At 41.1% G+C, this 26,557-nt stretch overlaps 1 protein-coding gene across 1 annotated transcript in view; it reads left to right on the top strand.

The window, feature by feature from the left end:
• The window catches only part of pex7 (peroxisomal biogenesis factor 7), a 74,002-nt gene that overhangs the window by 40,095 nt on the left and 7,350 nt on the right, over positions 1-26,557 (top strand). The window contains exons 6-8 of the mRNA XM_073056294.1: positions 863-969; positions 1,087-1,200; positions 3,935-3,990. Of these exons, the coding sequence (XP_072912395.1) occupies positions 863-969; positions 1,087-1,200; positions 3,935-3,990 (277 nt within the window). The remainder of the gene's footprint in view (positions 1-862; positions 970-1,086; positions 1,201-3,934; positions 3,991-26,557) is intronic.

Raw genomic sequence — 26,557 nt, 5'->3', positions numbered from 1 at the left:
AGGAGCTTGCCACTGCCTTAACTAACATTCTGCCTACACTTGTTATATCTTTGGCTCTAACTTCTTAAGCTTAAGTTCTACAACTAGTTAAATGATTCCAAAAGACTCAGGACCCTTAGCCTGCACCTGTTCTCACTGAATCCTGTTGAGCCAAAGCCTCCTACTTTAACCCTGGCCCACTCACACAACAACCATCCCCACAATAACTGTTCCACTTACATCTTGCTTCTTTTTATTGGCTAAGTTACTAATAACCAAGGTATCTTCCGTTCCTCAGACAAATTGCGATAGGCCCCGATCGTTTTTAAAACTGGTGTGTAAAGTACACAAGGAACTGTCTCCAACTCACTCCATAATCTCCCTCTCCACAGACATCCTGACATTTTAAAACATTAAGAAAATGGGTGTCTATACAGCCATTGTGCTACCAGCCAATAAATGTTATTTCCCTACCAGGAAAATTACCACACCTGAATTTCGCAGTAAGAACTGTTGAGTCTGATTTCAATTAAGATTTGTGAAAAACATCCAGTCCTGATGAAAGGTCTTGGCCTGAAACTGCCTGGCCTGCTGAGTTTCTCCAGCATTTTGTGTGTGTTGCTTCTCCATCTTCTTTGCTGCACAAAACTAACTTATTTCCTCTTTCCCAGTTTTGATGAAGGATCCCAGAATTGAAATATTAACTGTTTCTCTTTCCACAGATGTGTTTTGTGCATTTCCTGCTTTTTATTTGAAATTAATTTATTTTTATTTTAAAAAGCTTCTTGTCAGCAGTAGAGGTATAGCTACTTATATATTGTATGCTAGTGAGGCTAACTTGATTGGAAGAAGAATGAAAGAACAATGTATTTTCATATTTTAGGTGATCATACTTTAAGAATCTGGGATATTAAGACAGGAAGAGCGAGCATAATAATTCCTGCACATCAAGCAGAGATCTTGACCTGTGATTGGAATAAATATGATCAGGTAAGATTATAGATTTTATTTCATTAAATAAATCAAGGGTACTTTCTAGTTTTCAACATTGTTACTCAAAATCACAATGTAAAATTGCTCTAAAGAATTCCATTCTGTTTAACTCAGAACTTGCTTGTTACTGGAGCAGTTGACTGCACTTTACGATGTTGGGATCTAAGAAATATCCGGCAGCCAGTTCATCAGCTTGCCGGCCATTCCTATGCTATACGAAGAGTCAAAGTAAGCACATTTATTTTTTCAGTGCATGCAGTTGAACCATGGTAGATTGCTACTGATAGTTGAGCTATTTTTTAAAAATAGGTGTTTTTAATGTAGTTATGTATATAGTGTTCTGAAACGTATCCATTAAAGATATTTGGTTTATTTGAATGGGATGGTGCTGATATTATGACCTGATTTCTCATTACAGTTTATCACTGGTTTCTACTTTGTAAATATTAAGAAGTTAACACTCTTGTAGTCCGATGGTTAGATTAGACAGTTGCTTGTTTATTTTTAAATGATATATATGGTCGGCTGGTGGCACAATGACAGCAGCACTGGACTCCGGAGAGAAGGTTCCCGAGTTCAGACCCAGTCGGGCTGCTCCCGGACACGCTTTCCATCCGTGCCAGGTTGAGTGTCAAGCTCGCAGCTCGGCCTCATAAAAAAAACAACTACGCTGTGAGAAGGATGTGGGGGACCACTCACAGAATCTTTCCTCCAAACAACCACTTGAAAAAATAAGTGGTCGCCGAGGCTCTGGCAGAGAACGACACACAAAAAAAATGTATAGGAAGGGTATTGCTGGCAGGAAATATTGCACATATATCGTTTATGCAATTAATGAGATTGTCAGACCGTGCTCCATTTCCTTACTTTCTTGTGTTGTTGCAACATTGTTGTTATTCAGCATCACTCTTGATATTGCTGCAAGAGAACCAGCAGAGGGCAGGCATTTGCAGCAGCACACAGGAGTGAGGAGGCAAGGGTTTGTGCCACGCTCTTAGCACAGTGAATTCTGCCACATTTCTGCCCCAGCAGCACTGCCAATAACATCTCCCTCTGCAGATTGTGCTAAAATTAGCCCTGTGAACACTGATTCCGCAAGCATTCTCATTCATAAAAGTACTGTGAGCATTTAGTCAGGTGCAGTGTACATTCCAAGATAATGCACACATCACTTCCATTGATGTCTGTCATTTGTTTGACAGAGACAATGAATGGCCTAGAATATGATTCAAAAATGAGAAATGTGGGGTTTTAAAGTGGGAATATGTTTTTTATGTAACATACACAAAATGTTAGAACAACTCAGCAAGCCAGGTAGAAACTATGGGAAAGAGTAAACAGTCAACATTTCGGCTGAGACCCTTCATTGGAACTGGAGAAAAAAGATGAGAAGTAAGAGTAAGAAGGTGGGGAAGGGAGGAAGAAGTACAAGGTAGTAGGTGATAGGTGAAGCCCAGGTAGGGGGAGGGGTTGAAGTAAAGAGCTGGGAAGTCAATTAGTGAAAGAGATAAAGGGCTGGAGAAGGGGAAATCTGATTGGAGAGGATGGAAAGCCATGGAAGAAAGGGAAGGGAGAGGAGCACCCAAAGAAGGTGATGAGCAAGTAAGGAGATGAAGTGGGAGAGGGAAATGGGAATGGAGAATAGGGAAGAAGGGAGGCATTACCGGAAGTTCAAGAAATTGATGTTCATACCACCGGGTTGGAGGCTACCCAGATGGAATATACGATGTTTCTCCTCCAACCTGAGTGTGGCCTCATCGTGGTAGTAGAGGAGGCCATGGACTGATATATTGGAATGGGAATGGCATGTACAATTAAAATGGGTGGCTACTGGGAGACCCCGCTTTTTCTGGCGGACGGAATGCAGGTCTCCCAATCTACATCGGATCTTACCGACATATAGGAGGCCACACTGGAAGCACCAGACACAGTACATGACCACAACAGACTCACAGGTGAAGTGTTGCCTCATTGGGAAGGACTGCTTGGAGCTCTGAATGATACTGAGGGAGTAGGTGTAGGGGCAGGTGTTCCATTTGCAAGGATAAGTGCCAGGAGGAGATCAGTGGGGAGGGACGAATGGACAAGGGAGTCACTTAGGGAGCGATCCCTGCAGAAAACAGAAAGTGGGGTGGGGGGGAAGGGAAAGCTGTGCTTGGTGGTGGGATCCTGCTGGAGACAGCAGAAGTTACAGAGAGTTATGGTGCTGGATGTGGAGAGTGATGGGGTGGTAGGTGAGGACAAAAAGAACCCTGTCCCTGGAGGGGTGGCAGGAGGATGGGGTGAGGGCAGCATTAATGGTGGAAGAAGAGAAGCCCCTTTCTTCGAATAAGGAGGGTATCTCCTTAGTTCTGGAATGAAAAGCCTCCTCCTGAGAGCAGATGTGGCGGAGATGGAGGCATTGAGAGAAGGGGATGGCATTTTTACAAGTATCAGGGTGGGAAGAGGAATAGTCCAGGCAGCTGTGAGCATCAGTGGGTTTATAAGAGATATCAGTGGATAAGCTGTCTCCAGAGACAGAGAGGGAGGTGTTGGAAATAGATCAAGTAAATTCGGCCCAAAACATCGACTGTTTACCTTTTTCCATAGATGCTGCCTGGCCTACTGAGTTCCTCCAGCATTTTATATATGCTGCTAGGATTTCCTGCATCTACAGGTTTTCTCTTGTGTGTATTTTTTATGGATTGTTACAATACATTTTTGGAAGTTACTTTTCTTTCCAGTAGTTTTACCTCAACGCACTCATGTCCAATCTTTGAATGAAGTGAATAAATTGTTTTCTTACTGTACATCCTCAAAGCAAAGTGTACTGTAGAAATTATCCTCAAGTATTGTAAAAATACTACAACATACAACAAACTTAGACTACAAGATAAAACTGTATATAAATTTTAAACATCAATAATTGGTCCATAATTTCAGAAATATTGTGTTATGCTAATGCTAATATTTCCTTTTGCAGTTTTCTCCCTTTCATGCAAGCATATTAGCTTCATGTTCATACGATTTCTGTGTTAGGTAAGTGACATTTTTTTCTTCATCTACACTCCTCTTCCCTCGTCCCCATCTTATCTTAGTCTTCCTCAGTTTTGGATGGCGTTTGCTACTTATCTTACTGATGAGATTTTTGATTTCTTGATGAATATCTCATTAAAATTAAATTAAGAAAACCTACCAGGACATTTTGGTTCTTTGTGATTTGCTCTTTGTTTATAGACCAAACCTAGGAGTGACTTTAGCACCATGGTTAAGTTATAGCATAGTTATCTTTATGTCTGACGTATTGATCTGGAGAATGATCAATAAAATGCTGACATGTTTTTTGAACAAATAAAACATACCAAGGCACTCCAGGTGAAAGAGCTTGACATGAAACATTGACTATCCATTTACTCCCACAGATGATACCTCACCTGCTGTGCCCCTCCAGCAGTTAATTTTTTCTTTCAGATTCCAGCATCTGCAGTCTCGTGTGTCTTCGAAACATGTCAAGTATTTTAAACTTCACATCCTTACATATATGTACTTTATACTTAAGAAACAAGATGGAAATGTACTTGTATCTGATAGATCTTAAATAGTAATTTTAGATCGTTATTTACTGGGCTGGATTGTGCTGCTCTATTATCACTCTCTGTGCCTCATCCACATAAGCCAGCTTGAGCTTTGGTCAGCCCAGTGAGAAAATTCACGTGAAAAATACCTTTGACAGTCAGAAAAGCTGATGACTCGGTTTAGACACTTGTAAAAGCCAGAGTGACTTTAGTAAATGTTGAATATTTCTTGACATTGAACTATTGAAATTAAACTTGAAATAGAAAATTAAATTTGAAGTTGTATTAAAATGAAGTTATAAAACATCTCAATAATTAATATTTTTATATCACATTATTTTTAGATCCTCCTAAATTATCATTGAAACAATTGGCATCTTAGATTCTGTACCACTTCTAACCTGACATTGGAGCCAAGAATCAGAATCAGGTTTAATATCACCGGCATATGTCATGAAATTTGTTAATTTTGCGGCAGCAGTACAGTGCAATACATGATAAATAGAGGGAAAACAAATAAATAAATTGCAGTAAGTATGTATGTGTGTATTAAATAGTTAAATTAAAAATAATAGCACAAAAACATAATAAAAAAGTCAGGTAGTGTTCATGGGTTCAATGTCCATTTAGAATTAGCATGGCAGAGGGGAAGAAGCTGTTCTGAATTGCTGAGTGTGTGCCTTTAGGTTTCTGTACTTCCGTCCTGATGGTAACAATGAGAGGGGGCATGTTCTGAGTGATGGGGATCCTGAATAAATGGACGCCACCTTTCTGAGGTGCTGCTCCTCAAAGACGTTTTGGATACTACAGAGGCTAGTACTCAAGGTGGAGCTGCCTAATTTTACAATTTTCTGTACTTTCTTTTGGTCCTGTGCAGTAGCTCCCCCTGCAGCCTGTCAGAATGCTCCCCATGGTACATCTGTCAAAGTGTTTGAGTGCTTTTAGGTGACAAAACAAATCTCCTCAAACTCCTAATGAAATATAGTCGCTGTCTTGCCTTGTTTATAGCTGCATCAATATGTTGGGACCAAGTTATATCCTCAGAGATATTGACTCACAAGAACTTGAAATTGCTTACTCTCTCCTCTTCTTATCCTTGTTCCCTCGTTTTACCATTTCTGAAGTCCACAATCAGCTCTTACTGACGCTGAGTGCAAGTTTGTTCCTACGACACCACTCAACTAGCAAAGCGGCAGTTTTGTCAGTGTAATGCAGGCCAGGTGTTCTGCTCTGCTGTTTCATTAGCTGAAGAATCAGAGTGGGCAGCAGTAGTCAACATGACTGGACCGCATCTCTTTTGTGATCTTGGAAACAATATTACTAAATAATGATTTGTCCACAATCAATGTTTTGGGAACTGTGAGAATCACAAGGACTATATACCATTTGGATAAAGCTAAATGTGCACCATGTCATCATGGAGATTTGAATTTTTCTTAATCCATTGCCTTTTTGTGCTATTGTGTTATTTTGGAGAAAAACAATACTGTCCATTGTATTTGTCACTGAGAAGCTACACAAGTGAAATATTGAGATAAAAGTCATTAGTAGCAACTCTTACTGCTCACAACTTTACTGTGATAAACATTAATATTTATGTAAAGGAGATATTCAAATATACAGTAAATTAAATTAAGTAATACATTTTCTGTGTTAGTTTGGACAGTCTCACTTCTAACTGTTGATACATTTCTTAATGGAGCACAGGCATTCTAAGTTCAGTATTAGTAGGCACTAAGATCACTTTTATTGTCTGTCAGTGGAAAGGATCTATGGAGGGCCTTGACATTCTGAAAAATATTGGCATGACATGATGTTCAGTTCTTTGGACCTTCTGTGCTTTTTCTGCCTTCCATTTTTTCTATTTTTACATCACAGGTTTCCTTTTGATTCTCAGCCTTTAGAGCTATTTCTTCACATTTGGGTCATTGCAGAATAACTTTGAAGTTCATCTTACATTTGAAATTAAGTAGATTATTGATATTCTGCTTATGCTTATTAGACAAGCCCTTCATTATCTTTCCAAATTACTGTGTACTTCCAAACAGTCCATACTGTGGGCTCTCTGCAACTCCTTTTGGTTTGGGGTTGTAAGATTGTTGTTTGCCTGTGAGAGAAGAGCTATTTTTCTAAGGTCCTTGAAATCATAAGTCAGCCTTGATCTTGAGGGAAGAAGAGTTGATTGTAAATTGGCTGGTGTATTCATGCTGTATACTGGAGACTAGAATGTTAAGGCAAATGGAGTTTTATCCCATTGCTTTTGACCATCAATTTTTGGTGAAAAAGTGCAGTATGTTCAATGTATGCTACAGTCGTAATTACTTCAGTAAGTGCAACTTAAAAATAAAATCTCAATTAAGGACACTTCTCAGAAGAAACCTCCATTTTAATACAAAGAAAAAACGGCCATTTTTAAAACGTCTTTGGCCCTCACACACATTCCGCATTACTTGACTTGCATTGGATTAGTCTGATGTCTATTCATGGATGCTATGCAAGTGTGTGGCAGATATCTTAAGCATAGTAGTAATATTCTGCAATGCAAGTAAGATCCCTTTGTCCAAACTTTTTATAACTTACTTGCAAATTAATAACCAACCAGTGGAAAACTTAATACCAAAACATGGAATTTCCTTTATATTGCAGATCCTTACTGAATGCCTCCTAGAAAGTTTAATAACTTAAAATTATAGACAACTTATGTCAAGATACTATTTTAATTCATTTTCAGGCATCAGCCCGAAAGCAATAGCGTGACTATAATTGTGACCCCAAAAAACAAATGTTGTAGAAGACAAAGCAAGTTTTACACATTTATAGTATGAAGCTATGTGTAAAACATAATTAGTCTTCCAGGAAATTGCAACAAATATTCTTCAAAAGCAGCTGGTCCAGTTCGAGTTAGAATATAACCTTAAAGAAAAAGCCAGCAGAGTGGTGCAGTGAAGCACAGATGTACTCAAAATGTGCTGATGCCCCAAGTGGGATAAATTGGAATTGCCTTCAATGCATGTTGCAAAATGTGTTCTGCCCTCTACTAGCCACCTTGGACATCATCAGTAAGGTTGGTTTTAATGGTCTCATTTTCTGCACCATTTTTTTATGCTGAAAATAAGTTTGGATTAAAAATCTACCCTTAATTTTAGCATCATTATCTTTAAATTTCTGCGTGTCATTTTTGTGAAATAATCATTATAGTATCTTGCCAGGGTTTCTGAATTTGATGGTATTTTACCCTTGTATCAGCAGGCAGCAGGAGAAATCTGCTTCAGCATCTGTCCCCTCACATATTGACATCTAGCCCACAAAGTGAAAAGGAAATGTTTATTTCACTATTCAATAGAATCTTAACCTATGTGTTCTATTAGAAAACTTTGTCCACATCAGGTTTGATTATCTTTGTCATTTTATATCAGAATTCTTACCTCACTTTGTAGTCACAGCCAACCCAAAATGCTTCCTTCACTGCTAGGTATCTGTTAAAATATTTTTGTATCTAGTAATGTACTCTTGAGAAATGGTGTTAAAGCAAGGTCTTTCAAATCAAAGCATAGCATCGACCGTTATTTTTCCATTGTTTTCATTTTACTTGTATTCAGCACCAACATAATCTCACCAGATAAAAAGTTATCCTTAGAATGACACAGGAGACTGTAAAGAGTTTCAGGAAGATCTCAGAAATAAAAAACCAGGTGGACTATCCACATTAAGAATGCAGACGTGTTAATAGTACATTCATTCTCAATGGCTTGACTTACACATTTGTAACCCAGGATATGCCAAAACTGGGAGATAAAGCAACAACCTAATGCAGACATGATCCCAAAATCATAATTTCTAGTTCAACATCCAGGTTGCCTTAATCATTTGAACTTCTTTGAAGAAGTGATGTTTTGAAGAAATTATGGTTACTATACTAAAATTTCCAGAAGGAATTTAATTATATATTTTTGAGGAAAATAGAAGATCATGTAGGAGATAATATATTGACATGTATAGAAAATTAGCTGCTGAATAGGGAACAAAGTTGGCATAAATTAGTCTTTTCCTAGTTGGCAACAATTAACACGTGATTTACCATAGGGATTGATGCTAGGTCCCCAGGTCTTTCAGTTTATGTCAGTGACTTTGGTGAAAGCATCCAAGGTATTGTCACAAACAAGAGAAATTCTATACTTGCTGGAAATCCAAGCAATACACACAAAATGCTGGAGGAACTCAGCAGGCCAAGCAGCATCTATGGAAAAGAGTACAATTGACATTTCAGGCTGAGACCCTTCATCGGGACTAGAAAGAAAGATGAGTCAGAGTGAGGGGATGGGAGGAAGAATCACAAACTGATAGGTGAAACCGGGGGTGGGGGAGGGGTGGAGTAAAGACCATAAGATATAGGAGCAGAAGTAGGCAATTTGGCCCATCGAGTCTGCTCCACCATTCAATCATGAGCTGATCCAATTTTTCCAGCCAACCCCATCCCCTGCCTTTTCCCCATACCCCTTGATGCCCTGGCTAATCAAGAACCTATCTATCTCTGCCTTAAATATGCCCAGTGACTTGGCCTCCACAACCCCTCGTGGCAACAAATTCCACAGATTTACCATCCTCTGACTAAAGTAATTTCTCAGCATCTCTGTTCTAAATGGGCATCCTTCAGTCAAGAAGTTGTGCCCTCTTGTCCTAGACTCTCCCACCATGGGAAATAACTTTGCCATGTCTAATTTGTTCAGGCCTTTTAACATTCGGAATGTTTCTCTGAGATCCCACCTCATTCTCCTAAACTCCAGGGAATACAGCCCAAGAGCTGTCAGAAGTTCCTCATACAGTAACCCTTTCATTCCTGGAATCATTCTCGTGAATCTTCTCTGAACCCTCTCCAATGTCAGTATATCCTTTCTAAAATAAGGAGCCCAAAACTGCACTCAATACTCCAAGTATGGTCTCACGAGTGCATTATACAGCCTCAACATCACATCCCTGCTCTTATAATTCCATACCTCTATAAATGAATGTCAACGTTACATTTGCCTTCTTCACCACTGATTCAACCTGGAGGTTAACCTTTAGGGTGTCCTGCACAAGGACTCCCAACTCAATTTGCATCTCTACAGTTTGAATTCTCTCCCCATCTAAATAATAGTCTGCCAGTTTATTTCTTCCACCAAAGCACATGACCATATACTTTGCAACATTGTATTTCATTTGCCACTTCTTTGCCCATTCTCCTAAATTATTAAGTCTCTCTGCAGGCTCTCTGTTTCCTCAACACTACCACTCCTCCATCTATCTCTTTATACCATCAGCAAATTTAGCCACAAATCCATTAATACCGTAGTCCAAATCATTGACATACATCATAGAAAGCAGCAGCCCCAGCACCGACCCCTGTGGAACTCCACCAGTGTAAAGAGCTGTGAAGTCGATTGGTGAAAGAGATACAGGGCTGGAAAAGGGGGAAATCTGATAGAATAGGACAGAAGGCTATGGAAGGAAGAAAAGGTAGTGAAGCACCAGAGGGAGGAGATAGGCAGGTAAGGAGATAAGGTGAGAGAGGGAAATGGGAATGAGGAATGGTGAAGGAGAGGGAGGAGAAGGGGGCATTATCAGAAGTTGGAGAAATCGATGTTCATGCCGTCAGCTTGGAGGCTATCTAGATGGAATATAAGGTGTTGCTCCTCCAACCTGAGTGTGGCTTCATCGCGACAGTAGAGGAGGCCATGATTAGGAAGTGGAATTAAAATGCTAGCTTCTGGGAGATCCTGCTTTTTCTGGAGGATAGAGTGTAGGTGCCTGGCGAAGCGATCCCCCAAAGTGCACATGTTTCACCGATATACAGGAGGCCACACTGGATGGTATGGTCACTTTTAATGATGAAACGGAATAGGAAGGATAATTTGTGAAAACAACATGAAGCTACAAAATAATACAAATAGATTAATTGAGTAGGCAAATAGAATACAATGTGGGAAAATGAGATGTTGTCCATTTTGGACAGTAAAATAGAAGAAGCATATTACACCCTATCCTTGTTATATGCATCTTCAGACAATGTGGATTCACGGTTATGCGTCAAACCCATTTCTACCAATGTCTCCTTATATGCATCCAAAACTCATAGTTATGTGAGAAGCTCTGCTTTCCCGCCAATATAAGTCACATGCACATGCCTCACAGTCTCACTCCCGCCAGTCTCGCATTGGTTTTGGCAAGGTGTGGATGTGCGAACTTGCGCTCTTAAACTTCTGTTGGTTTTACCTACGGTGCGGTGATTTTGTGCTTGAAGTATTTAACTATGCCTTCTAAGCGTCCGATGTCATGTCCTGGGCCATCAGCCGAGCAGCAGAGAACCACTTTAACATATGAAAAATAGTTGGAAATTATAAACAGCGCAGCATCAGCTGAAGGAAACACAGCTCTGGGACGCAACTGCCGGGAACAGAATCTTACCTTTAAAGTTCTTCTGTTGCTTGATAATGCGCCAGCCCATCCTAAACATTTGGACAGCATTCATCCTAACATAACTGCGTTTCCTGCCGCCTAACACAACATCACTGATTCAACCACTCGACCAAGGTGTGATCCACATTCAAGGCATTTTTTTTTTTTTTACGGCAAACTATCTCTCAGATGCTGCAAGCAACAGACAATTTTGAAAATCCTGGGAGTTTACCAACAGTCAGGGAATGGTGGAAGTCAGAATACTTGGCACAAATATGATAAACATGGACCCAAGTTTAGAATGGAGTCAGCATTTCATTTGTTCCCTGCCATCAACCCTTCTTCCCTACAAGCAAATTTATGCTGAAAAACAAAATGCTGCCAAGCAAACAATCCTCATCATTTTCTTCAAACCGGTGTCATCTCCTGCTGCCGGCAGTTCTAAGAGTTCTGAGAGTCTTCCTTCACCCCTTGCTTGATGATCCTGATGACCCACAACCATCCACCTTATCCGTGTAAAGCTGCCTGACACCACAACAACCACTCATCTCCCAGAGTGAACACACCTTCCACTGTTGTTGAGTACTGCATACCCTACTATGTTAACTTTCTATGATTTATTACATTGAATATTACCTTAAATTGATGAAAAGTAATACGAACGTTGCCTTGTGGTACTGCTTTTGTGTTGTATTGGTATGAAGATGTGAATAAATTACAGATAAAACATATTTAGGAAGCCCTCTGGAACGCAACCCTATTTTCTCCATTTAAATAATTATTCACATTATGCGTCAACTACGAGGAACGTATCCCCCGCATATAACGAGGATAGGGTGTATCTAAATGGAGAGAGATAGCTGGGTTCTGAGGGATCCAAGTGTCCTGGTGCATGTTTTACAAAAGGCTAAAATGTAAGTACAGAAAGCAATGAGGAACATTGTTTATTGCTACGGGAATTAACTACAAGAACAATGAAGTTATTCTTCAGGTATGTAGAGACCTCATTTGAGAAAGGTTGAGCAGGATGAGATAGTTAGTCAAGTCAAGTCACTTTTATTGTCATTTCAACCATAACTGCTGGTACAGTACATAGTAAAAATGAGACAACGTTTTTCAGGATCATGGTGTTACATGACACAGTACAAAAACTAGATTGAACTACGTAAAAAACAACACAGAGAAAACTACACTAGACTACAGACCTACACAGGACTGTGTAAAGTGCACAAAAAACAGTGCAGGCATTACAATAAATAATAACTAGGACAGTAGGGCAAGGTGTCAGTCTGGGCTCTGGGTATTGAGGAGTCTGATAGGTTGGGGGAAGAAACTGTTACATAGTCTGGTCGTGAGAGCCTAAATGTTTCGGAGCCTTTTCCCAGATGGCAGGAGGGAGAAGAGATTGTATGAGGGGTGCATGGGGTCCTTCATAATGCTGTTTCCTTTGTGGATGCAGCATGTAGTGTAAATGTCCATGATGGCGGGAAGAGAGACCCCGATGATCTTCCAGCTGACCTCCCTATCCACTGCAGGGTCTTGCGATCCGAGATGGTGCAATTTCTGAACCAGGCAGTGATGCGGCTGCTCAGGATGCTCTCAATACAACCCCTATAGAATGTGATGAGGATGGGGGATGGGAGATGGACTTTCCTCAGCCTTCGCAGAAAGTAGAGACGCTGCTGGGCTTTCTTTGTTATGGAGCTGGTGTTGAGGGACCAGGTGAGATTCTCCGCCAGGTAAACACCAAGAAATTTGGTGCTCTTAACGATTTCTACCGAGGAGCTGTCAATGTTCAGCGGGGAGTGGTCGCTCTGTGCCCTCCTGAAGTCAAGAACCATCTCTTTTGTTTTGTTCACATTCAGAGACAGGTTGTTGGCTCTGCACCAGTCCGTTAGTTTATGCGAGAGTTTAGAGAAGTAACAGGGGAGTTAATAGAAATGTATAAAATCCTGAAGGGCTTTAACTGGGCAGATATGGAAAGATTATTTCCTTTTGAGCAAGAAGATGTCTAGATGTCACGGTTTATAAATAAAAGAGGAGATGATTTTGTTCTTCATTCTCTCTGAGGGTTGTGAGTCCTTGAACCTCTTTTCCGCAAAGGATGGTGTAAATGGCCTTTTATGTAGAGTTAAATAGATACTTAATAAATAGTGGATAAAAAGTTACCACAAATGGATGGGAATGCAGGGTGAAATTTTCAGTGGGATCGTTGTGATATTATTGGATCGTTAAGAGGACACCTAACCTATTCTTGCACCATATTTGTATGCTTGTATCACCTACTGCCTTTGTTCTGCTGATACGGTAAATAATGATTCTTTCTTATTGAATGTTGAGCTTTGGAGGTGCTTAGCATCATCTGCTCATGGGATCAGCGTCTTCTGGAAGAAAGTTGTGGAAGACAGATTGAAGGAAACATTTAGAGTGAATTTCAATATTATTCATAGTATCCAAGAGATGGACACAAATCGATATCATGTAAACCAAACACCAAATATTTAACTTAGTTATTTTTTCTGTGTGGGTTTTATAACTTCATATGGAGAGGCAGAACTGAATGCAGTATATTAGTGTGTAAGGATTTTAATGCACTTTCTTAATGCTGGTAGACTGGTATAGACCCATCAAACCATTTCAAATTAATGTTCTGTGTGTCTTTTGACTTCCTACCAGCTTTCAAATACAAGCTGATGAAAAAAATCAATATTAATAAATCACATTTCATTTAGCTTTGTTCTTTTAGCAATTTTAGTTGTATATTGATTTTCAATCGTACTTTGTTCATGGAATCCAGAATTTAACATCAGTAATCTGTCCTGTTACGTTCTGCTGATCCATCATTGCCAATGTAACCATGCACCACTGTACCCAAGCACATCTATTTGCAAATCTTTACCTCCAGTTTCAAATTCTGCACTTAAATAAAGAAATGTCCTTGCAGCTTACCTTTCATCCATGCTGCTTTCACTAGTCTAGAATCAATAACTGAAAAGTCCATAAACCTCTCACCTACTTAACATGAGAGAAAATAATTATTAAGAAAAGCAAGATATAAATTGGAAAAATTAACAAGCTTAGAAAATAAAGAGAACGAGACCAAGATTATCAAAATTAAAAGTAAATTCATTATCAAATTACAATAGAACTAAGAAATACAATAGAATCAATGAAAAACTACAAAGACCGACAAGCAACCAGTGTGCAAAAAGAAGACAAGCTGTGCAAATACAAACTTTAAATAAACCAACAAATAAATAAATAACACAAAATGCTGGAGGAACTCGGCAAGCCAGGCAGCATCTATGGAAAAGCGTACAGTCATCTCAGCTTGAAATGTCAATTGTATTCTTTTCCATGGATGCTGCCTGGCCTGCTGAGTTCCTCCAGCATTTTGTGTGTGTTGCTTGGATTTCCAGCATCTGCAAATTTTCTCTTGTTTGTGAATAAACAAATAACACTGAGAACATGAGTTGTAGAGTTCTTGAAAGGGAGTCCATAGGTTGTGGAATCAGTCCGGTGTTGAGGTTATTCAAGCTGGTTCAGGGGTCTGATTGTTGAAAGGTAATAACAGATCCTGAACTGGTCATATGGGACATTAGGCTTCTGTCCCTCCTCCCCGATGGCAGCAGCAAGAAGAGAGCATGGCCTGGATGGCGGAGGTCCTCGATGATGGATGTTGCTTTTTTTGTGGCATCGCTCCTTGCTGATGTTCTTAATGGTGGGAGGTCTTTTCCTGTGATAGAGTGGGCTGTATCCACTACTTTTTGTAGGATTTTCTATTCTTGGGTCTTGGTGTTTCCATACCAGACTGTTATGCAACCAGTCAGATACACTCCACTGCACATCTATAGAAACCTCTCCAAGTTTTAGATGGCATGTTGAATTTGTGCAAACTTTTAAGAAAATAGAAAGAAAGTGCTGTTGTGTTTTCTTTGTAATGACACTTGCATGCTGGACAGGACAAATCCTCTGATATGATAATGCTGATATGATAATTTAAGTTCCTGACCCTGTCCACCTCCAATCCCCTAACTAGAACTGACTCATGGACCTCCAGTTTTTTCTTCCTGTAGTCAATAGTCAGCTCTTTGGTCTTGTTAACTTTGAGTGAGGTTGTTGTTGTGGCACCATTCAACCAGATTTTTAAACTCCCTGCTATATCATAACTGTGGCAGAGAAGCAACGCAAGTATGATAACCCCAGCTATCTCTGAACTTGAATCTTTGCTAGTCGCTAGTGTTCCATTGTTTGACCTACCAGAATCAGAATCAGGGCATATGTCATTAAATTAGTTGTTTTGTGGCTGCAGTACAGTGCAATGAATAAAAAATTACTCAGCTACAATAAGAATATATTTTAAAAAGTTCAAAAAGAGAGCAAAATTGTGAGGAAGTGTTCATAGGTTCTTGGACTGTTCAAAAATCTGATGGTGAAGGGGAGCAACCTGTTCCTGAAAAGCTGAGTGTACATCTTAAAGCTCCTGTACCAATGAGAAGAGAGCATGTCCTGAATGCCAATGGTGCTTCATAATGGTTTTCATCCTCTTGAGTCATCGCCTTTTGAGATGTCTTCAAGAATCATACTTCAATTTTCTCACCAATACTCTCAAAGCAAATTTTCCTTTTTTATTTCCATTAAATCCTATTCAATAAGTGCTTCCTTTTTGCCTGTGTTTAGTCGGACAATTCCTTTTTCTCCTATAAAATAGACATACTCATCTTTCTGAGAAAGATTTGTATACAGTCAGTCCTCCTTATCCGCGGATTTCGCATGCGCAAATTCAACCAACCGCGAATCATGAAAACCCGGAAGTGCTCTTCCAGCACTTGTTGTTCGATCGCGTACAGACTTTCTTTTCTTATTATTATTCCCTAAACAATGCAGTATAACAACCATTTTACATAGCATTTACATTGTATTAGGTATTATAAGTAATCTAGAGATGATTTAAAGTATACGAGAGGACGTGTGGGTTATCATGCATTGGGATCGAAAAAATTGGAAGTTCTCTTACTAAGTAAGTCAGAACAGGTACATCTGGTATTATTTAGCGTCAGTTAGTCAAACATTTGTCTTAGTATATAGTATATATTTTACCTTTCTATGCATATAAAACACTTAAGAACGTATATTTCAGCGCTGGGCTCGGGAACGGAAGTTCTCGGGACTCAGGACAGATCGCTCCCGAGTGCGATCTCCACCGTGCCGGGTTGATGTGGAGGATCAAAAACCCAAAACCCCAAAACCCAATAATTAAACCTCTGCGTTGCTTAGTAATAATTGTAGCTTTCATCGGGGCAGAGCCTTTCTCACTTTATCCTTTAAAATTGTTCCGATCGTTGACCGATGTAGCCTAACGCTTTTCCAATGACCAATGGCATTTCACCTCTTTCTGATCGCTTTATTATTTCCACTCTATTTTCAATTGTGATCTTGATTATTTTAATGAACAGAAACACTGCGCAAATGTCCACCGCTCTGAGACAGGTCTGGGTTTCCACTGGGTCCTAAGGACCACCACATTGAGGCAGGTTGAATACGGGGTTTGAGCATCCGCGAATTTTGGTATCCGCAAGGGGTCCCAAAACCAATCCTCTGCGGATAAGGAGGGCCGACTGTAACTGGTGAGTATTTGTTTTGCCATTGCTCAGCAGCTTAAGAGAGACTAGACCCTTTTAGGGAAGATGAATGGCCTCATTTTAAAATTGTTTTTCAATGTTTTGGTGAGTTGAAATGTTGCAAAGCATATGGCATGCAGGAGCATTGTGAAGTCACACAGCATTCTCATGCCTTGCCATTCCTGGAGAAATCACTGAGCATCTTCCTCTACTGATTTCAGCTTTCTGCTGTAGTAATTTTCCTGGATGCACCTTCACATGGTTAGGGAAGATGTAGAAGGTTTCCATCAGATTTTTAGGGCGTGGTAACCAGGGCATGATATGTGACAAATATTTTTGCCACATCTCTCTTGCAATGGAAATTCTTTTCCATCTTTTTAAAAATATATTAATTTTCCTAGATCTGGATGTTGCTGCAAGCCAACATTTCTTGCCTAGATCTACTCAACCTTAAGGAAGTAAGTGGACTTAAACTATTTCTAGCACATGTATTTGCAAATCAGGATGGTATGTGATTTGAAGGGAAGCCTGCAGGTGGTGGTGCTGCTGTGTACTTGCCACCCATGTGCTCCTTATTATGAGATACATGTTTGAAAGATACTGTCAGAGTAGCTTTGGGGGTGGGGGAGGAACTGAAATGTACATTGTTGATCGTGTGTTTGTGGCTAAAGAATGAATGCCTACTATAGTGTAGAAAACATCAGTCTTTGATGATGTGGAGTATCCCAAGTGTGTTGGAGCTGCAGTCATCCAGGCAAGTATGCCTTGTAGATAATGGACAGGTTTTCAGTGTCTTGCTGCATGTAGGTATGGGCTACTTCATTTAAATGCAAATGGAGTGGAAAGCTGTGCAGTTATCAGTGAACATTCCCACTTCTGACCTAATGCTGGAAGGAAGATCACTGATAAATCAGGCGAAGGTGAGCAATTTCTGCCTCGATGTTGTGGGGCTGGATGATTTGTCTTCAACAGTCACAACTATTTCCTTTGCGCTCAGCTTGCCAATTTGTTTGTTGCTCCAGATTCTAGCATTTTCAATCTTTTGTGTGGAAGTGTTTTACCTTTGATGTTTGTTCACTTCATTACACTCTTAGTTCAAACATGGATCAATGAGCTGAATTTTAGACCTGTTAGTTGCAAGATTTTCATTTATGTGTGTACGTAGAGGATGTGGGTTTGGAAGGTGTTGTCTAAGGAGTCTTGGTGGCTTGCTGCAGTCACCAGATGATGCAACCTACTGTTACTGTGTATCAGTGTGGTGGGGGTGCCCATCAAGTGGGCTGCTAGGTCCTGTATGGAGTCGAGCTTTTCAAACATTGACGCTGCAGTCATCCAGACACGTGGTGAATATTCTACAACACTCCTGACTTGTGGTAGGCATGCTTTGCAGATTTAAGAAGTGAGGTTTTTGCCACAAGATTCCTAACTCTGATCTGCTCATGTAGCCACATTAATAGTGCACCATTTGATAGCTCGGCAATAGATTAAGTAGTAATTAGCCAAATTCGTTATGTCCTATTTTTGTGTACAGGGCGTATCCAGCCAATTTTCCACCTTATCCAGTCAATGCCAGTATTGGTAACTGTGGAAGAACAGCTTGTGTTGAGAAGCCAATAACTCCTGAAAGCAGGTCTTCAGTACTACATCTTGTTGCATAGCCTTTGCTGCATGCAGTGCTCTCTGCCACTTCTCAGTAAGACACTGAGTAAATTGATTAACAGGAAGCGTGCAGGATATTTAGTGATATTCTACAGCACATTTATTTTGTAATTGATAATATGAAAATTAGCACACTTACGAAGCTTTGAGAGGAGGGAATTTCACTCAAGTTCACTGCCTGAGTAGAAAAAGGGAGGAGTGGATTCGGCAGCATGGTGGATTTCACCAGCAGCCAGTCCATATTGAAATTAATTAGCAAGGGCAAATTAAAGGAAGCCAGGGGCAAGCGCAACAGCCATTGTCTGAGTGGACATAGTCAGAGTGGTGATCGCGAGGCTTTAACTCTTTGAAGCTTCAGGCAGAGAACGCAAAGAAAAGAAAAGCTCTAGGTTAGGTTTCTTTTCTTTATACCTGCTCACCTAGAACAGTACTGATGCCAGGCAGGATACTAGAATGCTCCTCTTGTGGGATGTGGGAAGGCAGGGAGACCTCCAATGTCTCTGACAATTACACCTGTGAGAAGTGTGCCCATCTGCAGCTTCTAACAATCCACGTTAATCTGAGTTGGAGCTGGAAATGGATGAACTCTGGATCATTCGGGATGCAGAATGGGGTGATAGATAGGATATATAGAGAGGTAGTTACATCCAAAGTGCAGGACACAGGAAACTGGGTGACAGTCAGGAAGGGGAAAGGAGTTAAGGAGCTAGTACAGAGTACCCCTTTGGTCATTCCCCTCAACAACAGGTATATCACTTTGGATACTGTTGGGGATGTTGATCTAACAAAAAAAAGTTACACTGGTCGGGTCTCTTGCACCGAGTCTGCCTCTGTGACTCAGAATGGAAGAGGGCAGAAGAGGCACGCAGTGGCGATAGCGGAATCATTAGTTAGGGGAATGGACAGGAGGCACTGTGGGTGTGAATGAAATTCCCAGATGGTATGTTGCCTCCCGGTGTCAGGGTCTGGAATGTCTCGAATTGAGTCCTCAGTGAGAGGGTGAACAGCCAGAGGTTGTGGTCCATGCAGATACATGGGTAGGATGAATGATGAGGTTCTGCATAGGGAGGTCAGGGAGTTAGGTGCTAAGTTAAAGGGCAGGACCTCCAGGGTTGTGATCAAAGATAGTTACCTGTGCTACATGCTAGTGAGGCCAGGAGTAGGAAAATTATACAGTTTAATTGGTGGCTAAGCATTTGGTGTAGGATTGAGGGGCATAAGATTTTTGTATCATTGGGCTCTCTTCCAGGGAAGTTGGGACCTGTGCAGAAAGGATGGCTTGCAGCTGAACTGGAGGAAAGGTTTGTTAATGCTGCATTTTGGGGGTTAAACTGGAGTAACAGGGTGATGGAAACCAGAGTGGCAGAACAGTTAGTGGAGAGGTTGTGGAGACAGATGTTGGTAAGACCTCAGACAAAGTTAGGAATCAAAAGGTTGTGCATGGTGTGACTGGTGTCCTGAGCTGCATATACTTCAACGCAAGAAATATTGTAGGAAAGGTGGATGAGCTCAGGGCTTGGATCAACACCTGGAATTATGACATTATAACCATTAGTGAGACTTGGTTGCAGGAGGGGTAGGACTGGCAGCTCAATATTCCAGGGTTCCATTGTTTTAGACATGACAAAGCTGGAGGGATTAAAGGAGGAGCTGTGGCGTTTCTAGTCAGGGAAAATATTACGGCAGTGCTCGTCAGGACAGACTGGAGAATTCGACTGATGAGGCATTATGGCTGGAACTGAGAAATAAAAAAGGTATGACCACATTAATGGAGCTATATTACAGTCCCACCCAACAGTCCTAGGAACAAATTTGTAGAGAGATCGCAAACTGTTGCGAGAAACATAAGGTTGTTATAGTGCAGGTGATTTTAACTTTACACATATTGACTGGGAATCCCATACTGTAAAAGGACTGGCAACACACACAAAATGCTGGTGGAACGCAGCAGGCCAGGCAACATCTATAGGAAGAAGCAGTCGACGTTTTGGGCCGAGACCTTTCGTCAGGACTAACTGAAAGAAAAGATAGTAAGAGATTTGAAAGTGGGGGGGGGGGGGGGGGAATCTGAAATGATAGAAGACAGGGGGGGAGGGGTGAAGCCAAGAGCTGGAAAGGTGATTAGGAAAAGGGATACAGAGCTGGAGAAGGGAAAGGATCATGGGATGGGACGCCTAGGGAGAAAGAAAGGGGTAGGGGAGCACCGGAGGGAGGTGGAGAACAGGCAAAGAGTGATTGTGAGAGGGGCAGAGAGAGGAAGAAAAAAGAGGGGGTAAATAAATAAGGGATGGGGTAAGAAGGGGATGTTGTGATGGAAATGAGACATTCTCTGGGTCTCAAAGACAAGGGCTCTGGACACACAATTTTAATAATCAGGAGTTTATTTACAAGGGGAGAAGAGCTTGGGAACAACACGAGCAGCTACAATATTCGCACAAATGCACTTAGAATAGATGAGCGTCGGAAAAGTCAGATCGGCAGTACAATACACGGGAAAACAGTGTGGGGACAGAGTATAGGTACACATACAAGCAAGGGAAAAGTAACTACAATACCTGCCACCCCTTGACAATGTACAGGCACGGCTCTCTGCTACAGGGACAACAATAAACGTTCCCAAACCTTATTCAATGCACAGCTCACCACGTGTCTCCAGAGCTGTATTGCAGTCTTCAGCCTGGAGTGAAGTAGGGTGGTCCCTCAAGGATGGCAAAAAAGAGAGCGAGCCAAGCACATGTAGCACCCTTTATAGGTCAGGGGGCTGAAGGGTCCAGCCCAGGTGATTCACCAGGGGGCCAACAGCTTGGTGCTAGATGGGTTAATTCAATTCAGGTGGCCAATGGTTAAGTGTGCATTGATTAGTTGGGGGGGTGAAATGTTGACTGGCATGTGGTGTGCCTTCCAACCAGGTGAGGGCAGTGCTATCACATGACAGGCATGGCTCTCTCTGGATACAGGGGAGGAGGGACATTAACGAAAGTTAGAGAAATCAATGTTCATGCCATCAGGTTGGTGGCTACCCAGACGGAATATAAGGTGTTGTTCCTCCAACCTGAGTGTAGCTTCATCTTGACAGTAGAGGAGGCAATGGATAGACATTTCAGAATGGGAATGGGACGTGGAATTAAAATGTGTGGCCACTGGGAGATCCTGCTTTCTCTGGCGGACAGAGCCTACGCCAGAGTCCCAGCCCAAAATGTCAACTATGCTTCTTCCTGTAGATGCTGCCTGGCCTGCTGCATTCCACCAGCATTTTGTGTGTATTGCTTGAATTTCCAGCATCTGTGGATTTCTTGTAAAAGGACTAGATGGGATAGAGTTTGCCAAATGTGTTCAGGAAAGTTTCCTTCCTGACAAAGGGTCTCGGCCCGAAACGTCGACAGCGCTTCTCCCTATAGATGCTCCCTGGCCTGCTGTGTTCCATCAGCATTTTGTGTGTGTTGTTGTATGAGATATTGCATTTGCTATTAGGAAATGAGACAGGGTAGGTGACAGAAGTTTGTGTAGGCGAACACTTTGCATCTAGGGACCCCAATGCCTTTAGTTTTAAAGTAATATGGAAAGATATGGTCCACGGGTTGAGATTCTAAACTGGAGAAAAGCCAATTTTGATGGTATCAGAAATGATCTGGCATCGAAAAACATCATCGAAGAACTGTGGATAGACCTCAAAAGAGTAGTGCATGCAAGACGGCCCAAGAATCTCACAGAACTAGAAGCCTTTTGCAAGTAAGACTGGGCGAAAATCCCCCAAATGAGAATTGTAAGACTCTTACCTGGCTACAGAAAGCGTTTACAAGCTGTGATACTTGCCAAAGGGGGTGTTACTAATTACTGACCCTGCAGGGTCAGTTTTTTGATGTTTTGATGATGATCTTCGAGGCCAGTAAAGATAACAAGTGTAGGGAGCTTGGTTTTCAAGAGATATTGAGTCCCTGGTTAAGAGGAAAATGGAGGTGCATAGTAGGTATAGGCAAATAGAAACACATGAGGTGCTTACGGATTACAAGAAATGGAAGAGAACACTTAAGAAAGAAATCAGGAGAGCTAAAAGAAAACATAAAGTTGCTCTAGCAGAGAAGGAGAAGGAGAATCCTAAAGGATTCTACAGATACATTAGCATGCAAAAGTTTGGGCACCCCTGGTCAAAATCTCTGTTACTGTGAATAGCTAAGTGAGTAAAAGATGACCTGATTTCCAAAAGGCATAAAGTTAAAGATGACATATTTCTTTAATACTTTAAGCAAGATTACTTTTTTATTTCCATCTTTTACAGTTTCAAAATAACAAAAAAGGAAAAGGGCCCGAAGCAAAAGTTTGGGCACCCTGCAGGGTCAGTAATTAGTAACACCCCCTTTGGCAAGTATCACAGCTTGTAAATGCTTTCTGTAGCCAGGTAACAGTCTTACAATTCTCATTTGGGGGATTTTCACCCAGTCTTACTTGCAAAAAGCTTCTAGTTCTGTGAGATTCTTGGGCCATCTTGCATGCACTACTCTTTTGAGGACTATCCACAGATCTTCGATGATGTGTAGGTCAGGGGACTTTGAGGGCCATAGCAAAACCTTCAGCTTGCGCCTCTTGAAGTAGTCCATTGTGGATTTTGAGGTGTGTTTACGATCATTATCCTGTTAAGAAGCCATCCTCTTTTCATCTTCAGCTTTTTTACAGATGGTGTGATGTTTGCTTCCAGAATTTGCTGGTATGTAATTGAATCATTCATCCCTCTACCAGTGAAATGTTCCCCGTGCAACTGGCTGCAACACAAGCCCAAAGCATGATCGATCCACCCCTGTGCTTAACAGTCGGAGAGGTGTTCTTTTCATGAAATTCCGCATCATTTTTTCTCCAAACATACCTTTGCTCATTGCGGCCAAAAAGTTCTATTTTAACTTCATCAGTCCACAGGACTTGTTTCCAAAATGCATCAGGCTTGTTTAGATGTTCCTTTGCAAACTTCTGACGCTGAATTTTGTGGTGAGAACACAGGAAAGGTTTTCTTCTGATGACTCTTCCATGAAGATCATATTTGTACAGGTGTCGCTGCACAGTAGAACAGTGCACCACCACTCCAGAGTCTGCTAAATCTTCCTGAAGGTCTTTTGCAGTCAAACAAGGGTTTTGATTTGCCTTTCTAGTAATCCTACGAGCAGTTCTCTCGGAAAGTTTTCTTGCTCTTCCAGACCTCAACTTGACCTCCACCATTCCTGTAAACTGCCATTTCTTAATTACATTGCGAACTGAGGAACTAACTACCTGAAAACGCTTTGCTATCTTCTTATAGCCTTCTTCTGCTTTGTGGGCATCATTTATTTTAATTTTCAGAGTGCTAGGCAACTGCTTAGAGGAGCCCATGGCTGCTGATTGGGACAAGGTTTGAGGAGTCAGGGTATTTATAAAGCTTTGAAATTTGCATCAGCTGGCCTTTCCTAACGATGACTGTGAACAAGCCATAGTCCTAACAAGCTAATTCAGGTCTGAGACCTTGGTGAAAGTTATCTGAGAGCTTAAATCTCTTAGGGTGCCCAAACTTTTGCATGGTGTTCCTTTCTTTTTTTTCCACTCTAAAATTGTACAAAACAAAAATAATACACTAATCTTGCTTAAAATGTTGAAAAGAATGTTTAATCTTTAACTTTATGACTTTTGGAGATAAGTTCATCTTCTACTCAGTTAACTGTTCACAGTAACAGAAATTTTGACCAGGGGTGCCCAAACGTTTATATGCCACTATATGTTAAGAGCAAAAGGATTGCAAGGGACAAGATTGGCCCTCTGGAAGACCAGAGTGGTAATACATATGTGGAACCAAAACAGATGAGGGTGATCTTAAATGCATTCTTTGTATTTACATGGGAAGCAGATACAGAGTCCATAGAAGTGAAGTAACTTCATGGACCCTGTACAGGTTACAGAGGAGGAGGTTGTCACTACCCTGAGGCAAATCAGGTTGGATACATCCCCAGGGCCTGACAAGGTGTTGCCTCGGACCCTATGGGAGACAAGTGCAGAATTCGCTGAGGCCCCAGCAGAGATGTTTAAAATATCCTTAATGACAGGAGAGGTACCAGAGGGTTGGAGGACAGCCAATGTTGTTCCGATGTTCAAAAAAGGCTCTAAACAGAAACCAGAAAATTACAGGCTGCTGAGTCTGACATCAGTTGTGGGAAAGTATTGGAAGGTATTCTAAGGCGACTCGATACATAAGTATTTAGACAGACATGGACTGAATAAGGATAGTCAGCATGGCTTCGTGTGTGGTAGGTCATGTCTAACTAATCTTGAGTTTTTCGAGGAAGTTACCAGGAAAGTGGATGAAGGCAAGACATTGGATGTTGTCTACATGGACTTTTGCAAAGCACTTGACTGGGTCCCACATGGGAGGTTGGTCAAGAGGGTTCAGTTGCACGGTATTCAGGATGAGATAGTAAATTGGTTTGACATTAGCTTTGTGGGAGAAACCAAAGAGTGTTAGTAGATGCTTGCCTCTCTGACTGGAGGCCTGTGACTAGTGGTGTGCCGCAGGGATTGGTGCTGGGTCCTTTGTTGTTATCTATATCAATGATCTGGATGATAATGTGGTAACTGGATCAGTAAGTTTGTGGATCAAGATTGGTGGTGTAGTGGACAGTGAGGAATGGTTATCATGGCTTGCAGAGGGATCTGTATCAGCTGGAAAAATAGGCTGAAAAATGACATAGGGAATTTAATGCAGACAAGTATGAGGTGTTGCACTTAAGTAGGACCAACCAGGGTAGCTCTTACACACTGAACAGTAGGGCACTGAGGAGTGTGGTAGAACAAAGGGATCTGGGAATACAGGGCCTCAATTCATTGAAAGTGGGTAAGTATGGTTGTAAAGGAAGTTTTGGCACAGTGGCCTTCACAAATCAATGTATTGAATACAGGAAATGGGATATTACATCAGAGTTGTATAAGGTGTTGATGAGGCCAAACTTGGAGTATTGTGTCCAGTTTTGATTATCTCCTTAGAGGAAATATGTAAATAAGGTTGTAAGAGTGCAATGAACATTTATAAGGATGTTGCTGGGGCTGGAGTTACTGAGTTATAATGAACAATTGAATAGGTTAGTACTGTATTCTTTAGAACATAGAGATTGAGAGGAGATTTGATAGAGGTACACAAAGTTATGAGGGGTATAGATAGGGTAAATGCAAGCAGCCTTTTTCCACTGAGGTTGGGTGGGATGACAGTGGAGTTCATGGATTAAGAATGAAAGGAGAAAAGTTTAAGGGAAAGCTTCTTCACTCAGGGTTGTGAGAGTGTCAAATGAACTGCCAGCACAAGTGGTCCATGCGAGCTAGATTTCAGTATTTAAAATAAGTTTGGTTAGGTACTTGGATGGTAGGGATATGGAGGGCTATGGTTCAGGTGCAGATCATTGGGAGTAGGCAGTTTAAGTGGTTCAGCAAGGACTAGATAGGCTGAAAGGTCTGTTTCTGGGCTGTATTTCTCTATGACTCCAAGAATTTAATAAAGTTTAAAAGACAAGAACATCTTTACACATATTGATAACTAGTCACTGGTGTGCATGAGTTAAATTCTTCAGCATGGAGCATTTAACTTCCAGTGGTGACAGGTGCTCTGATATGATTGTAAAACCTCCACCAAGGGAGCTCTGAAAAGCTGTCTTGTCTAGTGCTGCAGAGCAAATTGTTGTTTTTTTTGGATCTAATCCATGTAGAAAATCCATAATATGCTCTTGTACTTAACTCAATTGAAGAAAGTGCTTATCCAGCTGGCTCTGTTCAATATAGAAATGAACCAGAAGGGTGGGGGACGTAAATTAGTGAAATGCATGAAGAAACAGAAATGTAATGAATCTTGTTAGTTGTCAAGATTTTGTACTTCCAGTGCGTTTAATCACAAACGTTGCTATTTCAGTTCAATGGGAACAATGATAGGTAAACTCCAATAATCTATGTTAGGAAATCCTAATGATTTGCCACCTTATTAGTTTGGAATGTGAGCTTGGATGTTTGGAAAGTAAGCTTCAGCTGTATGTGGCTTGAGCTTTGGATCCAGAGTGCAGCCAGAGTGGGGATCCAGACTGTGGTTCAGAGCCAGGATTGAGGTCTGGTGTGTGTGGAAGGGGGTTCAGAGAGAGGGAGTGGGTGCAGGTGGGTGGGCAGGGCAAGCAGGGGAGGAAGATGGTTGGGTGAACAGGGAAGTTTGTTGCCAGAGCTTGGGTCTAGAGTGTTTCCTCCTCCCTGGGTTCAATGAAAAATGTGTTTTATCTGTATTATGTATAATGTTTTTTTAAGAAGTGAAATAAAAGTGTGCTTTTGTCATAA

Source organism: Hemitrygon akajei, chromosome 9, assembly GCF_048418815.1.
Source record: "Hemitrygon akajei chromosome 9, sHemAka1.3, whole genome shotgun sequence".
NCBI lineage: Eukaryota > Metazoa > Chordata > Chondrichthyes > Myliobatiformes > Dasyatidae > Hemitrygon > Hemitrygon akajei.
Note: the sequence above shows the minus strand (reverse complement) of the source record. Positions and strands in the feature narration are given on the sequence as shown.